General features: G+C 47.9%; 1 protein-coding gene across 1 annotated transcript in view; it reads right to left on the minus strand.

The window, feature by feature from the left end:
• Window positions 1–26987, minus strand: part of LARGE1 (LARGE xylosyl- and glucuronyltransferase 1) — a 428799-nt gene that overhangs the window by 36240 nt on the left and 365572 nt on the right. The window contains exons 8-9 of the mRNA XM_070410997.1: window positions 19021–19133; window positions 17054–17179 (exon numbers count right to left, since the gene is read on the minus strand). Of these exons, the coding sequence (XP_070267098.1) occupies window positions 17054–17179; window positions 19021–19133 (239 nt within the window). The remainder of the gene's footprint in view (window positions 1–17053; window positions 17180–19020; window positions 19134–26987) is intronic.

Here is a 26987-nt window from a genome sequence, read left to right on the forward strand (position 1 = left end):
AGTGTGGCCCAGCACTGCGCCTGCGTGCCTGGGTGGCCCCACATACGTAGGCTCTCTTCTCCCCTCCAAGACGGGGCCAGCAGCCTGTGCTATCTGTACTCCCCCTCCCTTTCCAGCGTGAAGTGGCTGCCGTAGGAAGTAAGGAAGGAAGCAGCACGTAGCCCGCAGGAGAGAGCAGGGAGGGCCAGCAGGCCTCCCTGGAAGAGGCCACTGGCTGGGAAGGAGGAACATGAAATCGAGGTTTCCTTCCTGTGCGTTTGAAGGGCTGAGAGAGGAATGAGGGGACACTCCTCTAAGAACACACCCACCAGACACTAGGAGGGCCTGGCCAGGCATGAAAATAACTGCACAGGAGCCGTGTCCCTCACACCCAATGGGATCACGTCTTTGCTGCGCAAGCGTCTGTGCTCGCCAAGTGCTGAGCCAGCAGGGCGGCTGATGGATGCCCGTCCAGTTCAGGAGATGTGGGCTGGCTCAACATGGAGAAGAGAAACTACATGAGAATAAGGGCTGGCCCACCGGTCAACAGTCTTAACTTACTGTGCACAAGTCTGCGAGGCACACTGAGGAGCCCGTGTCCTTCATCCCTCCAAATAAGCCCACTCGAATCCCACTGTCGGTGTTTTTGGAAATGGTACTTGACTGGCCCGCCTCTCCCCGCTGGTGAGTTGCAGAGCTGAGACAGGAAGCCTGAGCCAAACCTGAGTCCCCGGTTCCTAACCACTATCGAGTCCCGTGTCAATGGGCTGAGCACTTCCCAGAGGAGAAGAGTGAGGCTTAGAGAGACGGGTTGCCCACGGTCACACGGACCAGGTCGGAGCTAGGAAGGGGACGCCGGCCTCCTCGTCTCCCCACCCACATCAGGCCATCCCTCACCCCATCACCCCTCGTTCTGTTCTGTGTCTGCCCAGGGAGCTGGGTTTGGGTATCGCCTACAGGCAAATATACAGAAAAAGCAGTGAAGGTTAAAGGAAGGGGGGCGAGAAGGTGGTGGGGACGTTGGCAGGCCAAGGGGGTTTTGTGGAACTATTTGCAACCCAGTGGCTCTGGGATCAGTGAGCCCACTCAGAGTCTATGGCTGCATATTCAGATTTGCCTTTTCAACTAGTTTTCAGTCATCAGAACACAGAATACTCCATCCCCCTGTGCTAGTCTAGAGAAGCAAATAACAGCTATTGTTTATCCCATACCCATTATATGCTAGATGGTGGGCCAGGGTTCTCCTTGGTGGTGTGTGTGTGTGTGTGTGTGTGTGTGTGTACATATGGTTTCACATTCAATCCTCAAACAATGCCGTAAGGCTGTTTCTATTATTATCCCTTTTACAGATGATAATCCTGAAGCTTAGACTAACACAGGGTCACTCAGCTAGTAAGTAGCCAATTCTTTTGTTTTAAAATATATGTTTATTGGCCGAAACCGGTTTGGCTCAGTGGATGGAGCGTCGGCCTGCGGACTGAGGGGTCCCGGGTTCGATTCCGGTCGGGGGCATGTGCCTGGGTTGCGGGCACATCCCCGGTGGGAGATGTGCAGGAGGCAGCTGATCGATGTTTCTCTCTCATCGATGTTTCTGACTCTCTATCTCTCTCCCTTCCTCTCTGTAAAAAATCAATAAAATATATTTTAAAAAATAAATAAATAAATAAAATATATGTTTATTGATTTCAGAGAGGAAGGAAGAGGGAGAGAGAGATAGAAACATCAACGATGAGAGAAAATCACTGATTCCTCCTGCACGTCCCACACTGGGAATCGAGCCCGAAACCTGGGAATCATGACCTGACCGGGAATCAAACCGTGACCTTCTGGTTCATATGTTGACATGAGACTCAACCACTGAGCCATGCAGGTCTTGCTCCAAAATCTTTCTCTTTGTACCACATTCGTTCATTCAACAAATATTAAAATGAGCACGGGCTCTGAACGCAGAGACGAACACGGAGATCATGAAGTAACTGTCCATGTGAAAGTACAAGTATGACACGTGCTTTTAAAGAGATGTCAGAGAGACGCTGTTCCCGACTGTTTCTGGGCTGGGCTAATTCAAGCGTGAAGAAGCCACGGCCCAGAGGGGGACAGTGACTTGCCTAAGGTCACACAGCAGGGGGAGCAGCCGGGCCCAGCGTCCGTCTCCCAGACCACAGCTCCTTCCTCGAAGCCGCAGGCCTGCCTCTGGAAGTCCGACTCAGAATCACCACTGCTGATCATTTAGATCAGCGCCGGTCTGACTACTGAGAAATGTCATTTCCTGGTCCCTGGAGGGACAGAGTCACCCATCACTGCTGACCTGGGGGCAGTGAGCTGGTGGCAGGTGAGCGCTACTGACAAGCTTTCACACGTGAGATGGAATGACACGGGAGAATGTGCCCAAAATAGATTTTTGCAAGGAGCTGGCAAAGACAAGTGAGTCTCCAAAACGGGTGGTGGTGAAAACCTATCATAACTTACTCCCCTGGCTGAGGCCCATCCGCACAGTAATAACAATCATTACTATTAGCAGCTAATATATACACATATATATATATACACATATGTATATGTATGTATGTGTGTGTGTGTATATATATATATATATGGCTTGCTATGTGCCAAGCAGGGCTCTGAACACTTGTCATAGCTCACTGGTTCTTTATTCAACACTCTCAGCGGTTCTCAACCTGTGGGTCGCAACCCCTGAAAATACATCCTGCATATCAGATATTTACATTACGATTCATAACAGTAGCAAAATTACAGTTATGAAGTAGCAACGAAAATAATTTTATGGTTGGAGGTCACCTCAACATGAGGAACTGTATTAAAGGCTCGCAGCATTAGGAAGGTTGAGAACCGCTAAGTGGTATGTATGCTCCTTACGCCATCTTACAGGGGAAGCAAGTTCAGCACATGTTCCCCAATCACACAGCTGGAAGGTGGGATCGCCAGCATTTGAACCCCAGGAGATAGAAATTAGGAGTCTATTCCTCTTGTTTCTCCCATGTCTGCAACCATTGAGAGGCTCTGTTTATATAAAGGAACCTAAGATGTACAGAAGATTACGGGATCAGAACTAAAACCCACTTTTCCCTGCCCAACTTAGGGAGCCCAGGCATCCCTGGGACACTGAGGCTGCAGGTAACACAGGCTGAACCCCCAGCTTGGCAGGAAGCAGAGAGGGAGGCACCCAGGTTGCATGCCAGGTGGGCTACAGACACTGCCCGACACCAGGAGCCCCATGGCTGTGACCTAGTTGGATCTGAACTATCGGTGACGGCTGAGTGCATGTGCGGACTCGGAGTCCACCTGCAGTGAGCCAGAGAAATGGTCGGAAATTGATTACCATCCAGGAAACTTAAACATCACCTGGGAAGACAGCGGAAGTCCACAAGGTTAAAGGAGAAACGAGAGACTCTATCACCCATCAAAGGCTCAAGAAAAAGAATTCAAAGATAGAAACAAGACCGAGGTACAAGGACAGGCTATGGGAAGAGTTCAGCCCAACCGTCAGCTTCTACAGTACTTAGAACCCAGAGTCTGTGTGCAAATGCCAGGTGAGTAAGAACAATTACTGAGCTACAGAGTGTCTGGAGGATGGGTCTCTGTCTCAAGACCCCATGGACTTTCTAGGATCCACAGAAGAACATCTATTCTCCTTAGACAGGAAGTTTACATTGTCGCGAACAGGCTCCCACCTATGATTCCAACTCTACATCCAGGCTAACAAACTTCCTGGTGTTTCCAGAACCTGTCTTTCATGACTCAGTGCCTCTGCACATGTTCTCCCTCTTAGAATATCTTTATTTCTTCTCTACCACCTGAATGCCTGCTCGCCCTTCACAGCTGAGCTCAAACGCACTTCTTGTTTCCAGGACCACAAGAGGCCAAAGGTTGCCTGCTGGTATCTCTCTCTCTTTCCACCCCATCCTTCATTTCCAATAGAACATTAATTTCATTGGTAGTTGCAATGACCCCAACCCCGGGAATGGCTCATGATCCATTTATGATCTAAGCTAATGATGATGATCCTACTTGCTGATTTCCCAGACTCCCTTGCAGCTAGTGGTGGCAATGTGATGACCTAAGACTGCCCAAAAAGATACATGGAGACTCATATATTGGATTTCTTAATAATGAATAAGGTGCCATCCTCCTCCCACCCCATTCACCTTTCTGTGGTACACAGAGATGTGATGGCTGGAATCATGGCAGCCATCATATGACTACAAGGGAGAGAGGTCAACACATTGCTGTTTACTAACCAATGTCTACAGCTGCCTTCTCCAGAGTTCTAGACTAAGAAAGGCAAACCCTCTATTTCTTTTTCAGCCTCTACAAATCGGGTCATCGGATTCTCACTGTCAGCATCCCAAGGCAGCTGCTGGGTCCTTCCTCAGTGCCCCGGACACTTGCATTTAACCTTATTAGAGAGCTTGTTGCACGCTGTTGTAATGATTTATTTACAGGCTCGCACCTGGTGTCACTGGAACGCGAGCCTCTGGGCGGGCAGAGAGCACGGCTTACTATTCATCCCACGTGCCGCCGTGCCCGGCAGGTCCTTAGTATTCTATAGCTGCCCTTTGGTTCAAGAGCGAAAATCACGCTGATGCCTTTCTCAATAACCCTCACATCCTGCCTGTCTACAGCAAATCAGTTATCACAGCCCTGTGATGGGGGCTGCAGGGAGGAGAAACAGATCCCCTTCTCTTTGTCTAAGGGCCAGACAGCATGTCCTTTTCTCTCGAAGGAGTTTCAGCTCCCTCCGTTCTCCCCTCGCTGAGTATTTCAAGAGGACACGTCTCACAAGTCCCTTTCCTTGTCATCTTCAGGATCACGATGCGTGGTAGAAAGGGACGAGCAGACAGGCCTTTGCACCAGGCCCAGCTCTGACCAGCTGGGTGGCCTGCATGAAGCTGCCTAAATTACGGAGACCATCCCTCATCGGGAAAGGGGATGTAGCAGCAGCAGCCTTGCAGTTTGTGGTCAATCCCTTCACCCTTTTCACCCAGCCCCCCACCCCCACCCCTCTGATAGCTGTCAGTCTGTTCTCTGTGTCTATGAGTCTGTTTCTATTTTGTTTGGTGTGTTAGTACGTGTTCAGCGTTGTTACGTGCGATGTTAACATTAGGGGAAACTAAAATTGGATGAGGGGGACACGGGACTCTCAATATCACTTTTACAACTTTTCTGTGAGTCTACATTCGTCCAAATGCAAGTTTACATTTACAAAAAAGGCATCCTACGAAGCAATGACAGATTGTGAATACCAGTGAGACCAGCTCACGTAACGAGCGAGCAAATAGCTGAGCTGGCTCTGCTCCCATGAGCTCTTCCTCGCTCCTTCGCCAAGTCCAGAAGTGCCCACCTAATTAGATCTTACAAGAAGCTGGCCAAAGAATTCAGGCTCTCAAGACTATTTCAAATATGGATTTACAACCTCCATCGTCAAGGAAGAACCTCGCCCGCGTGAGTGCTGTGCCTTCCGATAGCACTTAATGTGATGCAAAGATGAACGGTTAGCAAGCCGTTTAAAACCAGAGCAGCCGGAATATGAAGCCAAGCCTCCCATCTTCTGGGTGATGTTTCAAGTCTTGTGATAATCCCGAACTTGACGGTTCACTAAACCCCACGAGAAGACGTTAGCAGTCTCTTTGGAGATTTCATACATAAAAATGAAAGATAATAAAATGCAATAAAGGAAATGCTTGTTTTGCCTGCCTTGGCAAAAAAAATGGCTAGAAAACGCACAAGAGATACTACGATAATGAAACAAAGCAAATTCCTTGGTCAGCAAATATTATGGGAAGAGTCTTAGAGAAAAAATGCAGAAGGCCCGAGGACTCTGGTTGGTATTAGAACAAAGTACCACGGAATTCAATTGAAGTGCCCGGGACTTTGACATGTGTCAGCTTATCCTATTTACAAGGTTCTGTTTGGATAATGAAATATGCAACGAATGATGTTTCAGTGAGCACTACAGGAGGGGTGTCCTGGGGAAGTTATAGCCCAAACAGTTAATTCCCACGTGAATGATGGTAACGTTTTACGGAAAGTGTGTATGTGTCATTGGCGAAGGTGCCATTGATTTAATTGGTGTAACGAAAGGATGCCGAGTAAGGTTACCGAGTGAGCACCCCAGATTGAATTTCGTTACTGGGTTGCCCCAGAACACTTGAAGCCAGCGTGCACGCATACCCTTGGGTGTCACTGGTTTGGTCCATTTTATAAAGGCAAGACTGGAAGCATCATAGAATTCTGATAATACTTCCCAAGGACACGAGGAATGACCTTGAGCCTCTGTGCAGCACAGAGCTCCCTTCATTAACTCATGGCCAAGGACTTACAGTTGATGGTGTTGGGGAAGATGATCTACTCATCAATGCTTTTAGAAAAAAAATGGTTCTCAGTGGTATGCGTCTCGCACTTTTTGGGGAAAAAATACACACCTTTAATCTGCTCTTTCCAGTGGCGGATGGGATAGTAACTACTTTTAGAAAGAACCTGTGACATAGGTAGAGCTTTTAGAAAAGAAATGCATGGAGTGGTTTCCGTCGCTTTGGGATTTTGTGGCAGAAAAGGATCGATACCTAACAAAGCCGCCCTTTCTACATACTCAGAAACGGCAGTGGTTTGACGTCCAAGCCACCAAACGCTGCTTAATTGGTGCCTCCCTCTCTCAAATCCTTTTCTTCTGAACAGAGCCCAGGCTGTCCAGGGACATGCTTCATACAGTGGCTTCGGAGGAGCCTGTCCCACAGGTATCCCTGTGCTGTGTGTTGACACAGACTACGTGTGGGAAATGCTGGGGATCCACAAAGTCCATCAGGTGTGCTCGCTGCAGGCTTCCTAATACAGTATTTGGTATAAATAAGATAGTATAGTACACAGGACTCCCTGCTCCTCCCCCCTCCCCAGCTCGCCTCTGTTTTAAACAAACCCCATGAGCAGTTATCTTAAAACTGTTTTATTTGAATACATAGACCCCAAACTGCTACTGTAAGGTCAACTGTCCAGAGCCATCATGCTCCTCCTAGGGGTCTTGCTGATGTCCCCAGGAATCACAGCATCTGAACTTGGTCAGCCACATGAACAGAGCCAGCGAGGGTCCCTTCAATCAGAAACCCCCAAAGGAGTTAAGCTCTGACAATTACCAAATGAGCAAAGAATGGATGAGTGTTGAGGCCAAAACATTAAAACTTAAATGACCCAAAGTCCCCTTGGCTGAGCACGTCATTCTCCAGCACAGTATTGGGGTACAGGATGATGGACAGCCAACCAACACATAACCTCCGGTAAGCCCCTTCCCTGTTCGAGCCCCCACTTCCTGCCTGTGGAATGGGAGCAGTGCGACGAATGAAGAAGAAAAGCCCTTACTACACATTTTGCCCACCAGCCAACTGCCAACTATTCTGAGAGAATGGGATAATTAGAATGCTAGGCTCACTACATGTCTCATAGCCTGATACTAACTGCTTCACTTTATCCTGACCTTTTAAAAATATATGTATTTTTATTGAGGTCAGAAGGGAAGTGAGAGGGAGAGAGAGATAGCAACATCAATGATGAGAGAGAATCATCGATCAGATGCCTCCTGCACGCCCCACACTGGGGATCCAGCCTGCAACCTGGGCATGTGCCCTGACCAGGAATCAAAACGTGATCTCCTGGTTCAAAGGCCGACGCTCAACCATGACGCTGGGCACGTTATCACCCTTCTAATCTTTACGTCTGAAGTGGTGATTACTTCCCAGCTTTCTCTGATGAGGACACTTGGTCAAGAGAGGGGAAGGAACCCAACATCAGCCCTACAGCCCGGCCACAGTGGGTAGGTACTCCGCGGTGCTTGCTGGGGGAATGAGCGATTCCGCAGCAGGAGCCACAGAACCGCAGCGCCCAAAGCCAGGCTCCTTGCACAGGCCAGCTGCCTGATATTTAATCCTGGGATCCCTAGCTTTCCAAGCCGCAGTGGTGTGTAGACAGTAACATGTCGAGAGTCCTTGGACGTGGGCTGTGCAATGCAATTAAACCGGCACTGGCCTGCAGTACAGAGAGGTCTGGCTGGGAAGTGGTAATTCTAGACTTCAACTCTTCTTCCCACAGGCAACCGTTTTCCCTTCCTCCTTCCATCCCAATCCTCCAACATCAACCTTCCCATTCATCATCTTTATTACTCTTTCTCGGGTTTCCCCTGCCTCATTTTTCACTGGCGTCTGCTTGGCTGGAACATGCGCAACATGTGTATGGTGGCCGCCCACCTTCCTCAAAAGAGGTGAAGCCCGACCCCTCTCCAAGTGTTACAAAATGCTTGCAAACTTGAGTTACCTGCTGCTCCTCTTATGCAAATGCTGCAGATGCTTCCAGGAATACACGCCACTTCCCCACATGGATGGCATGTCTCCCCTTGCTTTTTCTTTTCCCCTGAAGGAGTTTTAAGTGCACTCAGTTCCCCATTCATGAGTGGATGGCGGTCAAAAATCCAGCCTCGGAGCCCTTCGCTTTGCATTCAAATGCTCTTTCCAGGAGACGGTGCTATTTCCAGGGTCTCTGCTCTGGTTAGCCCTCAAAGACCCATTTAACCCAAAGAGGGCTCCCACGGACCAATCCTATGGACTCAGTATCTCCTGTAAAATGCTTCCCGGGGGAAAGTACATTCAGGCAGGAGCCCAGGCCCAGGGAGAGCCAGAGCTCTGCACCTGGAGTCAGACAGATGTGAGTCTGAATCTCAGCCCCGTCGTATTTAGCTGAGCGACTCCGGGCGAGTAAGTGACTTCATGTGCGTGATCCCTCATTTTCTGATGCACAGAGGAGACCAATTAAACATCCCCTTGTGAGACTTTTGTCAAGATGAAGTGAGGTCACGGTGGGAGCTGGACTCCCACCCAATCTGCCCGGAGCACCCCATTTCGTCCTCTGAGGCCGAGTCACAGCTTGCGTCCCTGGAGATGCATTTCCTGCCAACCCCACAAAGGCGCCGTGCATCTGGGCAGATGTGTCTTGCCTGCCAGCACCCAGCTCACTGATCCCCACTTGCGTGTGGGTTTCCATCCTTCCCTTTCTCCCGGGTTTCCACAGGCCTGGGGAGAGGGGAGCACGCGTGCTTGGGGCTGAGGAGTGACATGAGGGCAGAAGACGAGGAAGGGGCAGAGTTTGGACATCAAGATTCGGCTCAGACCTCCTGCAGAAATCCCTCCAAGAAAGACTGTGCCCTGCTTCCTCCTAGACAGAGGTCCTCCTCCTGTGCTCCAAGCCCCCTTTACTTCCTGGCATTGCTGCACTTTGCAGACTGTGTTGGAATTCTCTATTTGCTCATCTGGTTACTTCTCCCTAGACCATGACCTTCCTGGGGGCGGGAACCATGGCTCATTCAGCTGTGGGCTCCAGTAACTCATGGACGCCCTGGTTGTCACTTCCTGGCCATTACCCACTGTTTCTGGCCGGAGCTTCCTTCTCTAACAGTCTACTGAGCACTCGCGGGCTCCAACACAGTTTCTAGACTACCTCCCATTCTCCCTTCCCTAAACCAGCCACCGGCCCCTTGCTGCCTCCTGAGAGTTGGTGCTCCTGGCTGTCGTTGGAGGACGTGTGGGTGAGAGGGCTGCAAAACAGTGAGGGGAAAATGGCAAGAATCCAGGACTCTTCTTCGATTGGCTTTGTTCCCGTCCTTAAGGTCTTACTCCACTTAAAAGAAGGGACACTGAGAACCACAGAAAAGGCATCAGGAGTTGTTGATGCAACAACACAGCCTGGCCACCAGAGAAAAAGTCCTGGCCCTAGAGGGAGAGGGAGAGGAAGAGGGAGAGGGAGAGGCAGGCAGATCGACGTTAACATAGTTTTATGATTCTCGTCCGCCCGAACTGACGTGCTCGCTCAGCTGCCCCGGCACGTGTGTGTCCCACAGGTGGGTCTCAGGTTGGCTGCCCTGTGGAGCAGCGGGTGCGAGCGGATGAAGAGCAGGGTTCAGGGTGGATCTCCCTCCTCCCCAGGGAGGACCATCATAACCAGGAAACAGGAGGGCTTCCTTCAGACATGCTGAACTCGATGCACAGAATAAAATGAATGAGGGCAGGAAAAAACAGAAGGAAGATAAAGAAAATGACAAAGATGCACCTGTGCCTGGAGTCTGAGGCCCTGGCTGGTCTGAAGAAACCTACGGAAATGCTGTGTTCTTAGCCCAGGACTCTGGCTCCAGGGCAATGTCCAGGGTGTCCAGGTCCTGCTATGACCAGGGTGGGGCTCGGGCCTGCCAACCTCTCTCCCTCATCCCTCAGCCCTTTCCCCACCTCCAGGGCAGCTTCTCTTTCAGATATTGGCAATATTTTAGGGTTCTGTGTAACATTTTAAATCCTCTCCAGAGGACTTGCTCTTATTGCCTTTAGAGGGAGAGGGGGAGAGAGAGAAGAAGGGAGAAAGGGAGAGAGAGGGAGAGAGAGAGAGAAATGTGAGACTGAAACATCGCTCGGTTGCCTCCCGCACCAGGGATCAAACCTGCTACCTGGTATGTGCCCGGACTGGGAATAGAACCCATGATCTTTTGATGTAGAGAACAATGCTTAAACCAACTGAGCCACACTGGCCAGGGCAGACTTTTAAAATAAGATATGAGTGGGTTAAATGACTTCTGGATTATTTTTAAAGCTTATCTAAAAAATATGACTTAAATTTGGTTTGCCTCTATTTTTGTCATTTTGCTATTTCATAGAAATTCCTCTATTTATACATAATACTAGAGGCCTGGTGCACGAAATTCGTGCACAGGTGGAGGTCCCTAGGCCTGGCCTGCAATCAGGGCTAATCAGGGCTAGGTTGATCAGGCCAGGCTGGAGAGGAAGCTACGGTCTGGGGCTGGTTGTGGAAGGAACTGACACCAGACAGAGACGCTGCCATTGTTGGCGCCCCACCACTGCACGGTTCCCCGCCTCCTCCCCTTGCCTCCACACAGCCACCGTAGCAGACAGGCGGCGGGCTGATCAGGGCCTGCTGGCCAGGGGGAGGGACAGGGCATGGGAGTTTGGCCACCTCCCTGAGGAGAGAGCCGGCCCTTGGCCCCCCTGGGAAAGGCACTGCATTTTCTGCCACCCAACCCTGGTTCCCGTTCCCAGGTCCCAGCCTGGGAGCCGGGGGGAGGGACCACAGGAGTTGGTTGGCTGGGGGAGAGGGACCATGGGTGGTTGGCCAGCCGGGGGAGGTTGGCTGTGGCAGCACACTGAACACCAGGGGGCAGCACTTGCATTGAGCATCTGTGCCCTGGTGGTCAGTGTGTGTCATAGCTATTGGTCGTTTCAGTCGCTTAGGCTTTTATATATATAGATAGGTTGGTAAAAAGAGTGCATAGATTATTTTGATAGGTTCAACAGGACAACAATTAAGCAACCACTAAGCAATGCCCAAGTGGGGCAGCCATCCGCTGGTAAGCTCCGCTGGTAAGCTCTCCTGACGGATGGTTTTGTCTCCCACAGCATCCCTAAGACATAACAGTGCCTGGCATAGAGTAGCCACTCAATAAATACAGGCACACGCACACAGAGGTATGTCTGTGGTGGGTAGGCGTGACGCACTTTCACTTGGAGACCTAGCTCTGTTTGCATCTGTAAGATGTCGAAGTGTGAAGTTCACCAATGAAAGTTCCCTCTAGCCAATGGTGCCTCTTTCCCCCTTTTTGTGGCTGCCAATCTGGAGGCTCTTAGGTACCCTGCCCAGTGTCTTGGCTCATGAAGACCTGCTTGGCTAATGCAACTCACACTACTCCTCCCAACAATCACCTTCACGGGGCACTTGCCAAGGCCCCCTTCCCCACCCGGGATTGTTTTTATTGTGGTAACACATACAAAACTTTACCATCTTAACCATGTTTAAGGATAGTTCAGTGCTGCTCCATACATTCGCATTGTTATGCAACCGTCACCACCAGAACTTTTTCATCCTCTATACTGAAACTGACCCCATTGATGCCACATTCACCCCCACACCAGCCCCTGGTCATCGCTGTTCTATTCTCCGTCTTTATGAATTTGACTATTTTAGGTGCCTCATATGAGTAAAATCACACGATATCTGTGTCTTTGTGTCTGGCTTTTTTTCGTTTAGCATGTCTTCAAGGCTCATCCACACTGTAGCACGTGCCCGAATTTCCTTCTTTTATCAGCCTGCCAATGCTTTGAGTTGCACTGTTTTTGTGTGTGGAAGTTCTATGTTTTTATTTATTTTTTGATATGGAAAGAAGACTCGAGAGTTTAGAAGTTTCCCGTGCCCCTGCCTGGCCGAGAAATGTCACTCTTCACGAGGACACGGGCACTGCTTCAATCTGTTGTCATCTGTCCATGCCCTGGAGCACTTTCTCCTGAAAGCATCCACTTCTCAATTTTTAAAAACTTATTTTTTATTGATTTCAGAGAGAAAGGGAAAGAGAAAAAAATAGAAACATCAATGGTGAGAATCACCGATTGACTGCCTCTTGCATGCCACCTACTGGGGATCGAGCCCACAACCCGGGCATGTTCCCTGACTGGAAATCGAACCACCGAACCACACTGACCGGGCCCATTTCTCAATTTTTGACCAATTCCATCCAAGCCCTAGACTGTAAAATCTATACTACTTTAATTCCTTAACATAGAGCTGCAGTGTTTTTCCGGTTTGGTTGTATCCATTACACTCCTGCCAACAGGACCGAGAGTTCCTGCTGATCCAATGAGACTCGAGAGCACTGCTCTTTCAAGGGGGTGGAGGGGAAATGACTTGTGGTCTTAATTTTCACTCCCTGATTAACAAAGAGGTTGCTCATCTTTCAAACTGTTTATTGGCCACTTTCTTTGCAATGCAGTGAAATGACTTTTTATATACCCCCTGCTAGTACACATTTCTTTCTTATTAGTTATTAAGAGTTCTTTGTGTGCTGGGTGGGGCAAAAGTAGCGTTACAGTTGTGAGTATATGAAACGGAGTTTCCTCTTATATTATTATTTATTATTTATTGCATTATTTTCCACACGAACAACGGAAAACCTACTTTTGCACCATCCTGTATGTTGTTTACTAGTCCCTTTGCCAGTTATGTTTTGAAAACATCTTTTTTCTTTTTGATGCCACTTAGATAAAAATTATTAATTTCAATGTGGTTGAATATATCGATCCTTTTTTTTATGACATACGCTTTGGGTGTCTTGTTGAATACATCCTTCCCTATTCTGAGGTCATGGGCTAGTTTCCTAATGGTTTAAAATTAAGAGTTTAATTTGGTCTTTCACTTTTAAGTCTCTAACCCATCGGGATCAAATTGGTGCCTGTGTGACATAGGGTTCCATTTTCATTTTTTTCCACGTAGGTAATCAGGTGTCTCAGCACCAATTATGGAAAAGTACATCCTTTCTCCAATGGTCAGCAATGCCACCTATTCATAGGTCAAAGTTTCATAAATGTGTGGTGGTGTCCTGAGGTCCCTATTCCTTTCTATTAATTAACTAGAGGCCCGGTGCCCGAAATTCATGCACGGAGTGGGGGGCCCTCAGCCTGGCCCTGCACCCTCTCACAACCGGACCCCTTGGGGGATGTCTGACTGCATACCTGTGGGATCGGGCCTAAACTGGCAGTCGGACATCCCTCTCGCAATCCGGACCACTGGCTCCTAACCACTGGCCTGCCTGCCTGCCTGATCACCCCTAACCATTTGCCTGCTTGCCTGATTGCACCTAACTGCTCACCTGCCTGCCTGATCAACCCCAACCACCTCTGCCTGCCTGCCTTCCTGATTGCCCCTAACCACTATGCCTGCCTGATTACCCCTAACCGCCTCTGCCTCAGTCCCTGCTGCTGCAGCTTCGTCCGGAAGGTCATTTGGCTGTCTGGTCTAATTAGCATATTATGCTTTTATTATTATAGATTAGCATATCCCTAAGAAAATGCTCAGCAAAATTTTGCTCTATGTTTTTAATAGATCTTATTTATGCAAATATTTTTGGTCATGAATGGAATATCTAATTTTTTGAAATAATTTACCTACATCTATTTAGATTATTATAAGATGTTTCTCCTTTAATCTACAGTGTGAATGACACGTGGGTTTTTCAGTGCTTGATCACCCTCCTATTCCCTGAAATACACCCACTTGGCCATGACGTATTATCTATTTCATACATGGCGGAAAAGGCCTGCTAATACTTTGCCTAAGATATTACATCTATAGTCATGCATGAAATAGGCCCACAGATTTCTTATGCCCACCTTGTCTAAGTTTGGTATCAAGAATATCCTGGCCTCATTGAATGGGTTAGAAAGTGTGCCTCTTTTCTTATTCTCTAGGGTTTACTTAAAATTGATAATATCTTTTGATTAAAAAAAAAATTGGTAGAGCTTGTCTCTACTTACCATCTAAGGATGTGTTTTCTTTGTAAGAAGGTTTAATAGCTAGAAGATAATCGACCTCATATTTTTTCCTTAAGTCAGTTTTTGTAAAGTATACATTTCTAGAAATTTGTTCATTTCACATAAGTTTTCAATTTGACATAATGTTGTTCATGGTCGTCTCTTATCTCCTACAATTCTGCTTTATCTATTGGCTCAGAAGCTCCACAAATGGGAGGCTCTGTTTGCTCTCACCTTCGCTGTACACCTAGAACTTGGAAGAATGGCTGCCTTAAAAACACGTGGGAACGAACACATAACTGCATGTCTGCCTCCCTGTTCATTTCTTGCTGAGTTCTCTCTGTTTCTCCCCGAGTCCTGCCATAGCTTTATTTTACTGGTCCCTTTGCAAGAACCAAATCTTGACTTTGTTGAACAACTTGTTCATCATTTTCTCCTATTTTCTTTATGTCCTGCCTTTTATTTTCTTTGAATTTATCCTAATGTTTTTTTTATTAGATAAAGTTGTAAACTTGGCTTCTCAATTTTCAGCCTTTCTTTTGAATATAAACATTTAAAGCTACACATTTTCTTACACGTTTGTTTCATTCCACTAATTTTGACATATTTTCTTTCATTCAGTTCTAAGTAGTTTTCAGTATCAATTTTGATTTGGTTAGAATCATGAGTAATTTAGAAGTGTTGTTTTCAATTGTAACCAAATGAATTAAAAAATATTGTTACTGCCTTCTAATTTAATTATACTGTATTCAGAGAACTATATATATGAATAATATGATTCTCTGAAATGCACTGCAATTTGTGTTATGGTTTAGTGTACAGTTAATTTTTAATAAATGTGAGCTTGAAAAGGATGAATATTCTGTTAGGTACAAGGTTCTTTATTTACTGAATAAACCAAGATTTGCAATTCAAATCTTCCATAATGTTTAATCAGATTTTTGTCTGTTTGATCTTTCAATATTTTAAAAAAATATGTTCAATTATTCTACTCTGATAGAATTGTCCATTTCTTCCTGGAGTTCTATTGAGAGCGCTCTCTCGCGCTCTCTCTCTCTCTCTCTCTCTCATACATGTTTAGAATTCTTGTATCTTCTTGGTAAGCTTTTCATTTTTAAGTTGTGACTATGTGTATACCTACCAATGCTTTGTCTGATATAGACAGTTACCCCAGTTTTCTTTTGGATAATATTTACCTGATAATCTTTCCCCATAATTCTACTGTTAACCTTTCCAGGTTGCTATGTGTTAGGTATGTCTCCTATAAATAGCATATGTTGGACATTTTTTCCTATTCAATCTGACAATTTATCTTTTCATTCCCCAAATTAGTTTATTTGATTGATATATTTAAACTTATTTCTATTAACTTGATTTCCTGCTTTATATTTCCCCCCACTTTTCCTACATTTTTTCTTGCATTTTAAAAAAAATGACTGAGCTATTTTGGTTGTTTCAGTTTTTCCTATGCCTTTCACCATCCCACCAACCATGATTTTATAAGTTGTGCATCTTTTTAAAGATTCTTTTAGAGCTTAACTTTGAAATATTAGCATGGATACCCAGCTTAGGGGCTAAAGTTAATATCTTGTCCTCCACTACAAAACAATGATCTGAGAATACTTTAATACCAATAATACTTTTCTCTTGATTACATGATGTCATTGTGTGATATTTTAGCTATAACCTTTTGAAACCTACATTATACATTATTACTAGAGGCCCGGTGCACAAAAATTTGTGTACTCGGGTGGGGGGAGGGGGTCTCTCAGCCCAGCCTGTGCCCTCTCGCAGTCTGGGACCGCTTGGGAGATAATGACCTGCTGGCTTAGGCCTGCTCCCGGGTGGCAGAGGGCAGGCCCAATCCCTAGGTGCAGCCCCTGGTCGGGCTCAGAGTAGGGCCGATTAGGGAGTTGGGGCACCGCCCCCTGTCATGCACAGAGCAGGGCGGATCGGGAGGTTGCGATGCCACCCCTAGTCACGCTTAGGGTAGGGCCGATTGGGGGGTTGGGGTACCACCCCGTCACACTCAAGGCAGGGTCGATGGGGAGGTTGCGGCACCACCCCCTGTCACTCACAGAGCAGGGCCGATCAGGGGGTTGGGGCGCTGCCCCCTGTCACTCACAGAACAGGGCCCATTAGGGGGGTTGGGGAGCTCCCCCCTGTCACTCACAGAGTAGGGCCGATAGGGGAGTTGGGGCACCGCCCTCTATCACCCACTCCCCCACCACATACCTATCATAGCACCTGTCATATTCTTTTACATTTATTTCCTTACATGTCTCACTTCTCCTCTAAGCCATGAAGGACTTGAAAGTAGGAAGTATGTTATTTGTATCCGTATCTACAGCACCTGGCACAGAACAGGCCCTCACTGAATGTTTTTGTTTGAATTACACGACTGAATTTCGGGAGCCCACATGAACCAAAACGACCGGCAGCAGGTGGCAAGAATAACCGCACAAGCTGGTTCTGATGCCAGGAGACCTTCTGCTTTTCAGAAGGCCCAAACAAGAAGAGAAAGAAAAAAACCACCAACAACAAAGGAGAAAGGCACATTCTTTCTGGTCCCCTTGCCTTATCTCTCTCACCACAAGCACACAAAGCTCAGAGCCATTCACCACTCCCCCCAAGGGTGCTCCCCAGCCAGCTTCCCTCTGCCACCGCAGGGCACCTCACTCCATCCCTCCAAACCCCCTGCCCACATGTCCCGAGTCTACCTTCAGATCAGACACGTCTCGGTAGCACTGCTCGGAGCGGGTGTGGTCCGACAGCTGCACGTTCCAGAAGCAGGGGAGCTGATACACAAGGAAGGGGTTCTGTTTGATGACGGCGTTGAAAATGTCCTGGGGATAAAAGCCAGAGACACAGTGACATGGTCAGGTGGGTCCCGCGGACGCTGCTGGCTCTCCAGGCCCCGTGGCACCGGCGGGCGCTCCAAATGGGCTGGCTCACACCGTGGGGCACTTCCCGCCTTCTCTCTCTGGAAACCATGCAATCACGCCTGGACAGAGATGGGGATGCCCCAGCTCACACCTGGACAGAGATGGGGATGCCCCAGCTCACGGGTCCTGCTGGCCTCAGAGCGCACCATATGGCAAGTGCACGTGGGGGCGGGCGGGGAGCGTTTCTGCCATTGAGCCGGCCTCTAATAAATGAAGTTGCTTTTCCGGCCCTCTTCCCACCTCATCGAGGGGCCCATGTGATCCATCCCCCGCCGCCCCGGAGAGGAACCTGCAGGATGACAAGTTGCGCTGCGCATTCAGGGGCTGAGACAAACGAGAGCTGCGGTGGCGGCAGCTCTTGCTGGGGCTCTTGGCGGACTCGGTGATGGATGTGCCTGGGCTTCCCCACAGGCCATGGCTCCTGGGTGCCCACTCCCCACTTCCCCTTCTAGCCCGGGCTTCTTCTGAAGACGCTTCACCTCTCTCGGCTCTTCTCCAAGCTCCCTGGCCAGGCCATACTTATTAACTCGCTGCTGACAGGAGATGCCGGGAGGTGAGCGCCGGCCCCGCAGCCGGAAATGGCTGAATAAACCATCCCCGCTGGCCATGGACATCCGATGGTAGCTCTGGGGGACACACGCAAGGTACGGTGACCTGGCTTAAAATGCGACGCTGGAGAACAGATTTCCCCGCAGGTTTAAAACAGCTACCTGAGTAATTTTTAACTCATTCATTCTACCGGATCTCATGTTTGAAAAGGAAATTGGTTTCTGGCTGCTTGGGAAATACTGCATAATAATCATGCCAAAAAAAAAAAAAAAAAAAAAAAGAAAGAAAAAAGTCAAGTAACCTTACAGACTTTCTCCTTTCCTCCGTATTAGAAAACTTTGCAAGCATTCAACGACTCAGACAATTGAACACAGAACAAACCGCAGAGTGAGCTTGCTTTGTGGATGAATGGGGAAGGATAAAACACAGGAAGCCAGAGAAATTGTCTTCACATCTCAAGACGGCCATTTGCGCCACGGGAAACTCGAAATCTAAATGTGAGAGCCGGGCAGAGCCCAGATCAAAGGCCCGGGGCCCTGCATCTTCCAGAGAAAATGAGAAATGGGGTTTTTATGATCTTATATTCATAGTTTGGGGGAGAGGCAGGACTTTTTCAGACGGCCTGGATTAAAAGCTGGTTTCTCCAGCCAAGCGGTGTGTCCCTTTTCTTTACATGCATTTCCCTGGGGGATCGGGTCATAGCACTGGATCCAGGCAAAAAGGCTTCGCTCTGCAAGTCGGACTCTGCTGCCAGGAAGGCAGATGGGACCTTGTCCAGAATCGCGCTGTGCGCTCTGGAATCTCAGGGGGCAGGCCGGGCGCTCTCCACGAAGCGACCTCCCCGTCACACACCAAATTATCATTTACTTATGAGTCCGCTTCAATAAACGTTGAGCTCTCCGAGGCCAGGGCCAGCGTCCTTCTTTCATCTCTGTAATCCTGTATCTGAGCACAGCCCCTGGCATACCCAGCGTGCAGGGCAGGTCTGCGGCATGAACAAACGCATGAACAAAGGAAATAAACCCACGGGCTGAGCTGTCGTCCTAGACGGGCCGGAGAAGGCAGATCTATCCAAGGGTACACAGTCACACTGTCGGCAGAAAGAGAATGCAGACCCATCTACTTCCAAGTCTTCTTGAGAAACAGCACCAGGGTCCTCAGAAGCGACCGTACCTTCTAACCAGGCCACTCACCTGGTCCGCTAAGGACGTGGACAGCATGCCCATCAGCTCCCTCTCGGCGGTCAGCCTCCACATCTGCTCCCATTTCATCTTCCGCAGCTTGTCCAGGAGCAGCAGGATCACCCCTGGGCAACAGCATAGGATGGAGGGTGAGCAAAACAGCAGTGAGACTGACAGCCAGGCACACCCGCCCACCTGTGTTGGAGCTGAACACACCTGGGTTCAATCCCAGGCTCCGCCAGTTGCTCAGTGAGACCTGAAGCAATCTCATCGAATGGAGAACATAAATACAGTACAGGCCTCAGGCTGCTGCGAGCACTGAGACAGGCAAAGGCCTAGCCCCGTGGCTGGCAAACTGCGGCTTGCGAACCACATGTGGCTCTCTGGCCCCTTGAGTGTGGCTCTTCCTAAGCCTTAGGAGTACCCTAATTAAGTTAATAACAATGTACCTACCTATAAAAATTTGGCTCTCAAAAGAAATTTCAATTGTTATACTGTTGATATTTGGCTCTGTTGACTAATGAGTTTGCCGACCACTGGCCTAGCCCTTCCTGGAGGTGGGTGCACTTAACAATGTGAATACACTTAATGCTGCTGAACTATATGCTTTTAAATATGGTGAAATGGCCTATTGATGCTATCCATAGTTCACCACAATAATTTTAAAAGAGCCCAGCAATCGTCATATACTTCCTATAAATACTAGGTTTCTGCCATGTTTCCCCCCAGAGCTATGATAACCTACCTCGCTTCAGCTGATGGATGGTGTTTGGACAATACGTGCCATTTATCTTTACAGACAAAGAGCAGCTCCTCTGTGACTTTATTCTGGATAAGCCTTAGCAATTTGGTTTATGTTTAGAGACGGGGCCTATGAGTGTTCCCGATTTCATTGGTCTTCTTAAGCCCGCCTCGATCCCCACATATGTGAACTACGGTGAAGGGCGTGGTGGCGCTGGGTCTTTAAGACGAGCTCCCAAAGCCTTTGGTTCCATAAGAAACTGATCATCGGAGGTGGCTTCCTCCTCCTCCCCACCTTCCTGTTTTTTACTGTTGCTGCTGTTAATTTTTGTGGGGAGTGACTGGGGTAAATGGGTGATAGTGTAGCCAGGAAATTGCCATTATATACCCTTTTGTATTTTTTAAATGTTAAAACAACTAAATGTATTACTCAGGCAAAAAAGGAATTAATTAACTTTAAAGTAAAGTCTAAAAAGAAAATACGTTTTGGCCTAGCTGAGTGGCTCAGAAGCGGCCGTCCTACCACCAGGTCAGTGAGAGCCTGCAACGAGAATGCAGCACAGCACTCAGAGCCGCGAGTTTCCCAGGAGGCACTGCGGTTAGTTTGGTGGATGGAATTGTAGCACCCATGGGCTCCCAAGTCAGTCCTCCTCGGGATGCTTAGCTCAGCAGAAGGGTCAGGGGGAAAATGCCAGGCAGCTGAGAAATGATCTTCATGGAGACCCAGTATATACATTTCTAAGACTGCTGGAAAGAAACTAATTCTCCATATCACACATAAATGTCAACACTGAGACTTTTTACTCATTCCAGGGGCACATATTTGGAGAAAAAGTATATTCACCATTTAGTAAAAGGTAATTTGGTCAGAGTTGAAATTTAAAAATAAATTACACACGCAGATAGACATACACACACAGTCACGGAAAGAATGGGATATATGCAGAAGCCTGAACTTAGAAGTCAGAAGTGCAAATTACACCTAGTGTTTATCTTCTTTGTGCTTTATTAGCGTTTTTTTAAAGATATTATTTCACTTAACGCTCACAAGATCACTACAAGCTAGATCTTGTCATCCTTATGCGATAGTTGGGGAAACTGAGGGGCTGAGACAGGCACTTGAACGACAGTACAAGACTATACCAGATCCAAACTCAGATCTGCCTGACTCCAAACCAGGGCTTCTTCGCCTACACCACACAGACCAGAGCCCCAACAATGCCTCTCTGGGGCCATGGGACCCAGGCCAAAGACTTTTTCCTTTTCTGACTATTGGTTTCTACACGCGTAAAAGTAAGAAACTGTTACTCACCCTGCAGAACTCAGAAAACTTTCACTGCCCTGCCCCCGCCCCCACCCCGCCACAGTGGGAAGCTCGTAAATGTTTAATTACCAGCCTTCCAGATTTTAAAAAAAAACCCAAAACCCGATTTGTGGCTTTTGCCTATTCCCATGGTGTAAATACTCCCATCATGGCTGATTTCAAGCTACCAATGTGATGTCATGAAACACCAGTGGGGAAGAAATGTGCCCAATTGGCCCAAGTGAGCTGGTGTGAGCTAGCTCTAGCACACCACTACAATTATTCCCCCCACACAAAAGCAATTTCAGTAAAATTCGGCACAGGGTGTTATTTGATTGCTTCTGCTGGAGAGAAAAGGAACAAACATTTGCAAAGTTACAAACCAAGAGAATATAGTGATGGATTCAGGAAAACAGATTCCAGTCAAACCTGTGAAAGAGAATTTCATGAAATGTTATTGCAGGAACGAATTCTAATGAGGTTGGATAGAGGCTCCAATATATAGAAGAAAATGTGGGGCAGAAGCTACACGCAATGGTGAAAGATTTTAATGCACGTTCCAGATCCATCCGTCTCTGCAGCCTGAGCTGAGAATCAATGCTTTTAAATGGCGTGAAGACTTGGCGAGTCCTAAGTGGCAGATGTGATTCCACTGTGTTTGCCAGGCTCATTGAGAAGCGGGGGAGGGGGTGTCTGGGACAGAAGGCTAAATACAGAAATTCGGATCAGTCTCCCAGTTAACCAGCCTTTCCTTTTGGGCGGTTTCAATTTAATTTTTAAAAGCACGAACTATTGCAAACCATCAGAGAAGTACAGAAACGACTATAATAAATACCCACGACCACAGTTTAATGAATGCTAATATATCGCCACATTGGCTGTTAATAATAGAGCATTACAGTCAGAACAAGAGCTCCTCCATCTCATTCGAGCACTCCCTCCCCGCAGCATCATGAGAGGGTTGGGTTTCACTGCCAAGCATGTTTTTATATTTTATTCCCTATGCATATATTAATTAACACCATATGGTGTTTTTAGAGTGTTTTATACTGAATATTTTCTATTCACCCAATGCTGTCTTTAAGATTTAACCACATTAAGAGTTCAAATACATAGTTCATACATTGTACTCACTTTATTTACTGTATAAATATACCAAATTTATGTATGCATTCCCCTACCGAAGGCCATTTGGCCATTTCCTATGTTTCTGCTGTTACACACAATGTTGCAATAAACATCCTAATCCCAATGCACTGCACACATGTTTTGCTGGGAACACGTCTGAGAGCTTAGCTGGGGGACCGCCTCGAAAGCCGTGTGAGGATTGCTGTGCTGACGGTGCTACTTGTCTTCAAACATCTGGACTGACTCCATCGCCCCTCTCCTCTGCTTTCCAGACATCCCCGAGTCTCAGAGATTCTACCTTTAAAAAGGCTTTCTCATCTCCCCTTTTACTTGTTCATCCAACAGTGATTTACTGAGCACCTATTGTGTGCACACTCACGGAAATCGACTGGTACTTGCGTTTCTTCCTAACTTTTCCTAATCTCATGGGTTTCACACAAAATTATTCATTTAGCATATATTTCCTGGGTGTATGCCATTCAGTCTTTGCCCGGCCCTTTTGTGGAAGACAAGCAAATCGCTCTGATTCCATGTGGCGGCTGTGAACAACGAGAATGTGCAGCGCTTATGAAGGAAACGCAGGGGAGGGGGCCTAGGCCAAGCTGGGCTGGCGTTTAGTCGGGCAGACAAGGTGGGGATATGGGAAACATGGCCACAGGCAGCCTGGCGACACTGGGCTATCCCAGACCTCCAGGCCCAGACCTCCAGTGTGTGACGGCTGCACCGTTTAAACAGAGTGCTTTAGGGCCGATGCCATGGTGTGAGACTGAGCAAGCAGTAGGGAGTGAATGGGCAAGGTCCTTGTATCTATGCCAAAGAGGTGTTTTCCAGCCATTTGCATATCATTTCCTAAACAGAAAATGATATTCTTATAACTCGCTGGGGGAGATGGAGGAAGCTGCTTGTGGCTGAAAGGGCTGACCCGGCTGCCTTTAGTCCCATCCAGGTGCCCCCGGGCTGAGGGGATCACTCCTTCGGCACATCCGTCACCCACGTGTGCCACATGAGCTGGAAAATCCTGCCAAGGATAACTAGGACCCAGTGAAGGATTGTAAGGGAGTGACCATGGCTGAATTTGTTCTAGAAAAGCCAACCTAAATGCTGCTTTATCGGGTCCCTTCACAAGCTAAGGCTTCCAGCAGCTCAGGTGCTCTGAAGAACAAGCCACAGATCTTGGACTGCCTGCCAGGCCCATGGGAGTCTTGCCACCATTTAACACCCCCCCGCCCCCCACCATTCCTCCCAGCAGAACTGGCACCATGGCTCGCTGCCACTCAGCCACCTCTCTGCACATTTGACAAGCTAACGCTCAGCTTGGCTCCCGCTTCCCCAGGATGTTTAGTAAATGGACCACCGTCCACTCCCAGGTCCATCCAAGAATTAGAATACAAACAAACACCAAAATTCACGAGCAAGCATGTCGCAAAGCTCATGCAATTCACTCTCGGCTTCCTCATCTCTTCGGACTTACAGCATCCCCAGGGAGGAGGCAAGCTAGCCATCCTCATGGCCTTTGGGTAGATGTGGGAACTGAGGTGCTAAGGAGGGGGTGACCTTTCCAGTGGCAAGTGCTGGCCAGCGCTTGGCAAGTGCTTCTCACTGCCCTGTCTGCAGAAGGGCCTTCATCCTGGAACATGGGGACTAACGAAGACTATGCACTCCCTGCCGGCGGGGTCTATGGGAGGCATTTCCTTCGGGTGCTGATGCTCTGAAAGACTGCTTCAGGCTAAACACCGATGCCAAATGGGTACGTGGCCAGCAGAAGCTCCTGGGAATCAGGGCTCCCAGGACCCACCACCAGGCCACATAGGAGCTGCCCTTGACCCGGCGAGCAAACCACTGGGGACTCTATGCGGCCTTTAGTCACATGTCCTCACTCAGAAGTTCTTTCTTCTAGGATTCCTTGTAGAGGTAGGTTTTGAGCTCCCCCTGGGGTTCTATTCACTGTTAACTGGTGACTTCACAGTGTGTAAAGCAGAATTCACTCCACTGCGTCAGCATCAGACACGAAGGTCTTTATTGTACAAATAAGCTGTGGTTAATTGTAAATTCGTGGGCAAAGACACATGTGTTCAGCCATGCCAGACAACTTTATGCAGGCTCTTTATTTTCCTTGTTGGGTTACTCATCTCCTTTCCCTAGTAGGGCTTATTGTTCCTGGGGAGTAAGCCCTGCTAGGGAAAGGAGATGAGTAACCCAGAAAATGCAAAACACAGTGACAGATGCGAGATGTGGTCGGAACCACAGGGTCCGGTACAGGAAGAACGGCTGACTGTGACTCGAGTGTGGGGGAAGCATTAGGGAGAGGCTCCTGAGATAAACGCTGTCTCCACTGAAACGTAAAAGAAGCAGAGGATGACCTATGCGAAGGTCAAGCCAGACAGGCTTGTCCTCCGGGGCTGTGAATGCCCAGCAGGTAGCAGCCTGTCCACCACATTTGAAGAGTAGAACTTATGAGGGATTAATAAACCCGTTCTCCCTCTCCTTCCAAAAAGAAGAGGCTGCAAGGAATTGTCTAGCACGGGTGAAGATCTTTGTCTTTGCCCATGAATTTATAATTAACCACAGGTTATTCTTACAATAAAGATCCTGGCGGAGGCGGTGGTGTGGAATCTGGAAACGGGTGTTCGCAGCCACCACAGCAGAGGGCGCCATCGGGAACATGAGAACCTCAGTGCACGTGGACGCAAAGGCCTCGGTGTGCGTCCTAGTGTCGGCACATACCGGCCTGTCTCTTGAATAAAGTCCTGGGCCCCAGTGCCTTATCTGCAATACGGGGCAATCACAACTTAATGTTAACATGATTACGAGGATGAAAAAACTGTAAGTTCAAAACAGCTGGTATATGCTGCTTCCCGCTTGGAAGTAAAAATCCCATGATACTAAAAAAAAGTATCTGGACCAATAGGAACAGTACTCAACACTGCAAAATTGAGAAATATTAATTGACAATCAATGTGCATACCTAGAAATTGATTTACTATTATGAATTCACTCATCTTTATGTATGTGTATATATATAATGTATGTATTATATATAATATATATATATTATTATTATTATTGATTTCAGAGAGGAAGGGAGAGGAAAGAGATAGAAACATCAATGATGAAAGGGAATCATTGATCAGCTGCCTCCTGCACACCCCACACTGGGGATCAAGCCCACAACCCAGGCATGTGCCCTGACTGGGAACTGAACTGTATCCTCCTGGTTCATAGATCGATGGTCAACCACTGAATCACACCTACCGGGCCACCCATCTTTTTAAAAACCTTAAAAATCCTGTGTGTGGAAAGCACTGGACACTTAAACAGTCGGAAAAGTTGCCAGGCCCACAGTCCTGCTCAGTTTTCTGTCACTCATCAGGGTGGGGTGTCACAACCGGTGTGACTGTGACATCCCGCGGGGTTACGCACGTGGCCATCTGGTCCACAGGAAGAAAAAAAATCATCAAGGGAGAAAAATCCACCACAAGGAAACTTATATGCACAAATTATGTTCCTAAGCAGTAGAGGCATCTGGTTAGGCTGTTAAATATAATCACACGGATATATACGGGCTTATACCAGAATCTGCCTGTTTCATCAAAGGTTAAGAGGTTGCACCCAGATTGTACAAGAACGCAACACAACATTTCCAAGAGAAGCACAACTCTATTTACTGACCTCCCTCCTACGCTGCCGAGCAGGTACCCTAATTACGATCATCAAGGCTTTTGAAGATATGAAGTGGTACATAAAAGCTTATAAATAACAGTCACCGAAACCATACATTTCCTCATTAAGGTGTCTAATTATCCCTCGCTCCACTAGCACAATTCCCGGTAGAATTAATACCAATGATGTGCCTGCGACATGGGAGCACGCTTTCTAAGTGCACGCTGCTTAACATGATGAAAGCGGCTCCTTCTGAAACTGGGCCCTTTCAAGCTGAAACAACACCGATTTGGCTTTGGAGTGCATGCCCCCGAGGCAGACTCTGATGCTGCTCATGCCCGCTGCCAGGGCGACGATGGTGCCAAAAAGCTTGACTTTGGCCTTTGCCTGGCATTTGCTCCAGCGTGATCCATCCATTTCCCTACTGGCCGGCGGGGCCCGGGAGCGTGGAGCGCGCCCTTCGCCCTGGAGGCCAGCGCTCTGCAGGGAGGCAGCGCACCTGAAATTTGACAGCGGCTCCCAGTGGAGCTGGCTGGGAAGCGTGCAGCCGGGAGGGCGTCACCTTCAGCTGTTGTGGTGGGAGCGTGACAGACCAACACTAAATAAATAAATGAATAAATAAATTAAAAATCAGAGGCTTCCCCGGCGAACATCTGGTCCAGGGTAGCGTGCTTCATCTGTGGACCAGAGGGCCACGTTTCTTCTTCCCTGAATGAATATGTAGGGAGAGCGCGGGGGCCAGGATGGCAGGGGAAGGAAGCGAGGAGAGAGAAATCATGCTTTATGGATGAGCCAAATATTGATTCTTACCAGGGCAACTATAAAAGGGAGAAAGGACCAGGAATGATGACAATGCTGACGATACCTACCATTTATCAGGCAACTGCTGTGCACTAGAGATAAGGTGCTTTACTTAGATGGCCTCAGATTCTTACCACACACCTGCAAGGCAGGTAGAATTATCCCCCTTTTACAGATGAAGAAACTAAGGCTCACGCATGGCTCCTGAGTGGCCAAAGCGGTCTCGCTCTTTGACCTGTGCTCTTTCAACCATGCATGTTGCCTCCTGGTGTGTGTGTGTGTGTGTGAGTGTGTCAGTGAACAAGCTCATTATTAAATATGGCAAAACCTAGTTGAATCAGCAGCT

The sequence above is a fragment of the Myotis yumanensis genome, unplaced genomic scaffold, assembly GCF_028538775.1.
Source record: "Myotis yumanensis isolate MYYU_CA2020_CCGP unplaced genomic scaffold, mMyoYum1.0.hap1 SCAF_3, whole genome shotgun sequence".
Taxonomy (NCBI): Eukaryota; Metazoa; Chordata; class Mammalia; order Chiroptera; family Vespertilionidae; genus Myotis; species Myotis yumanensis.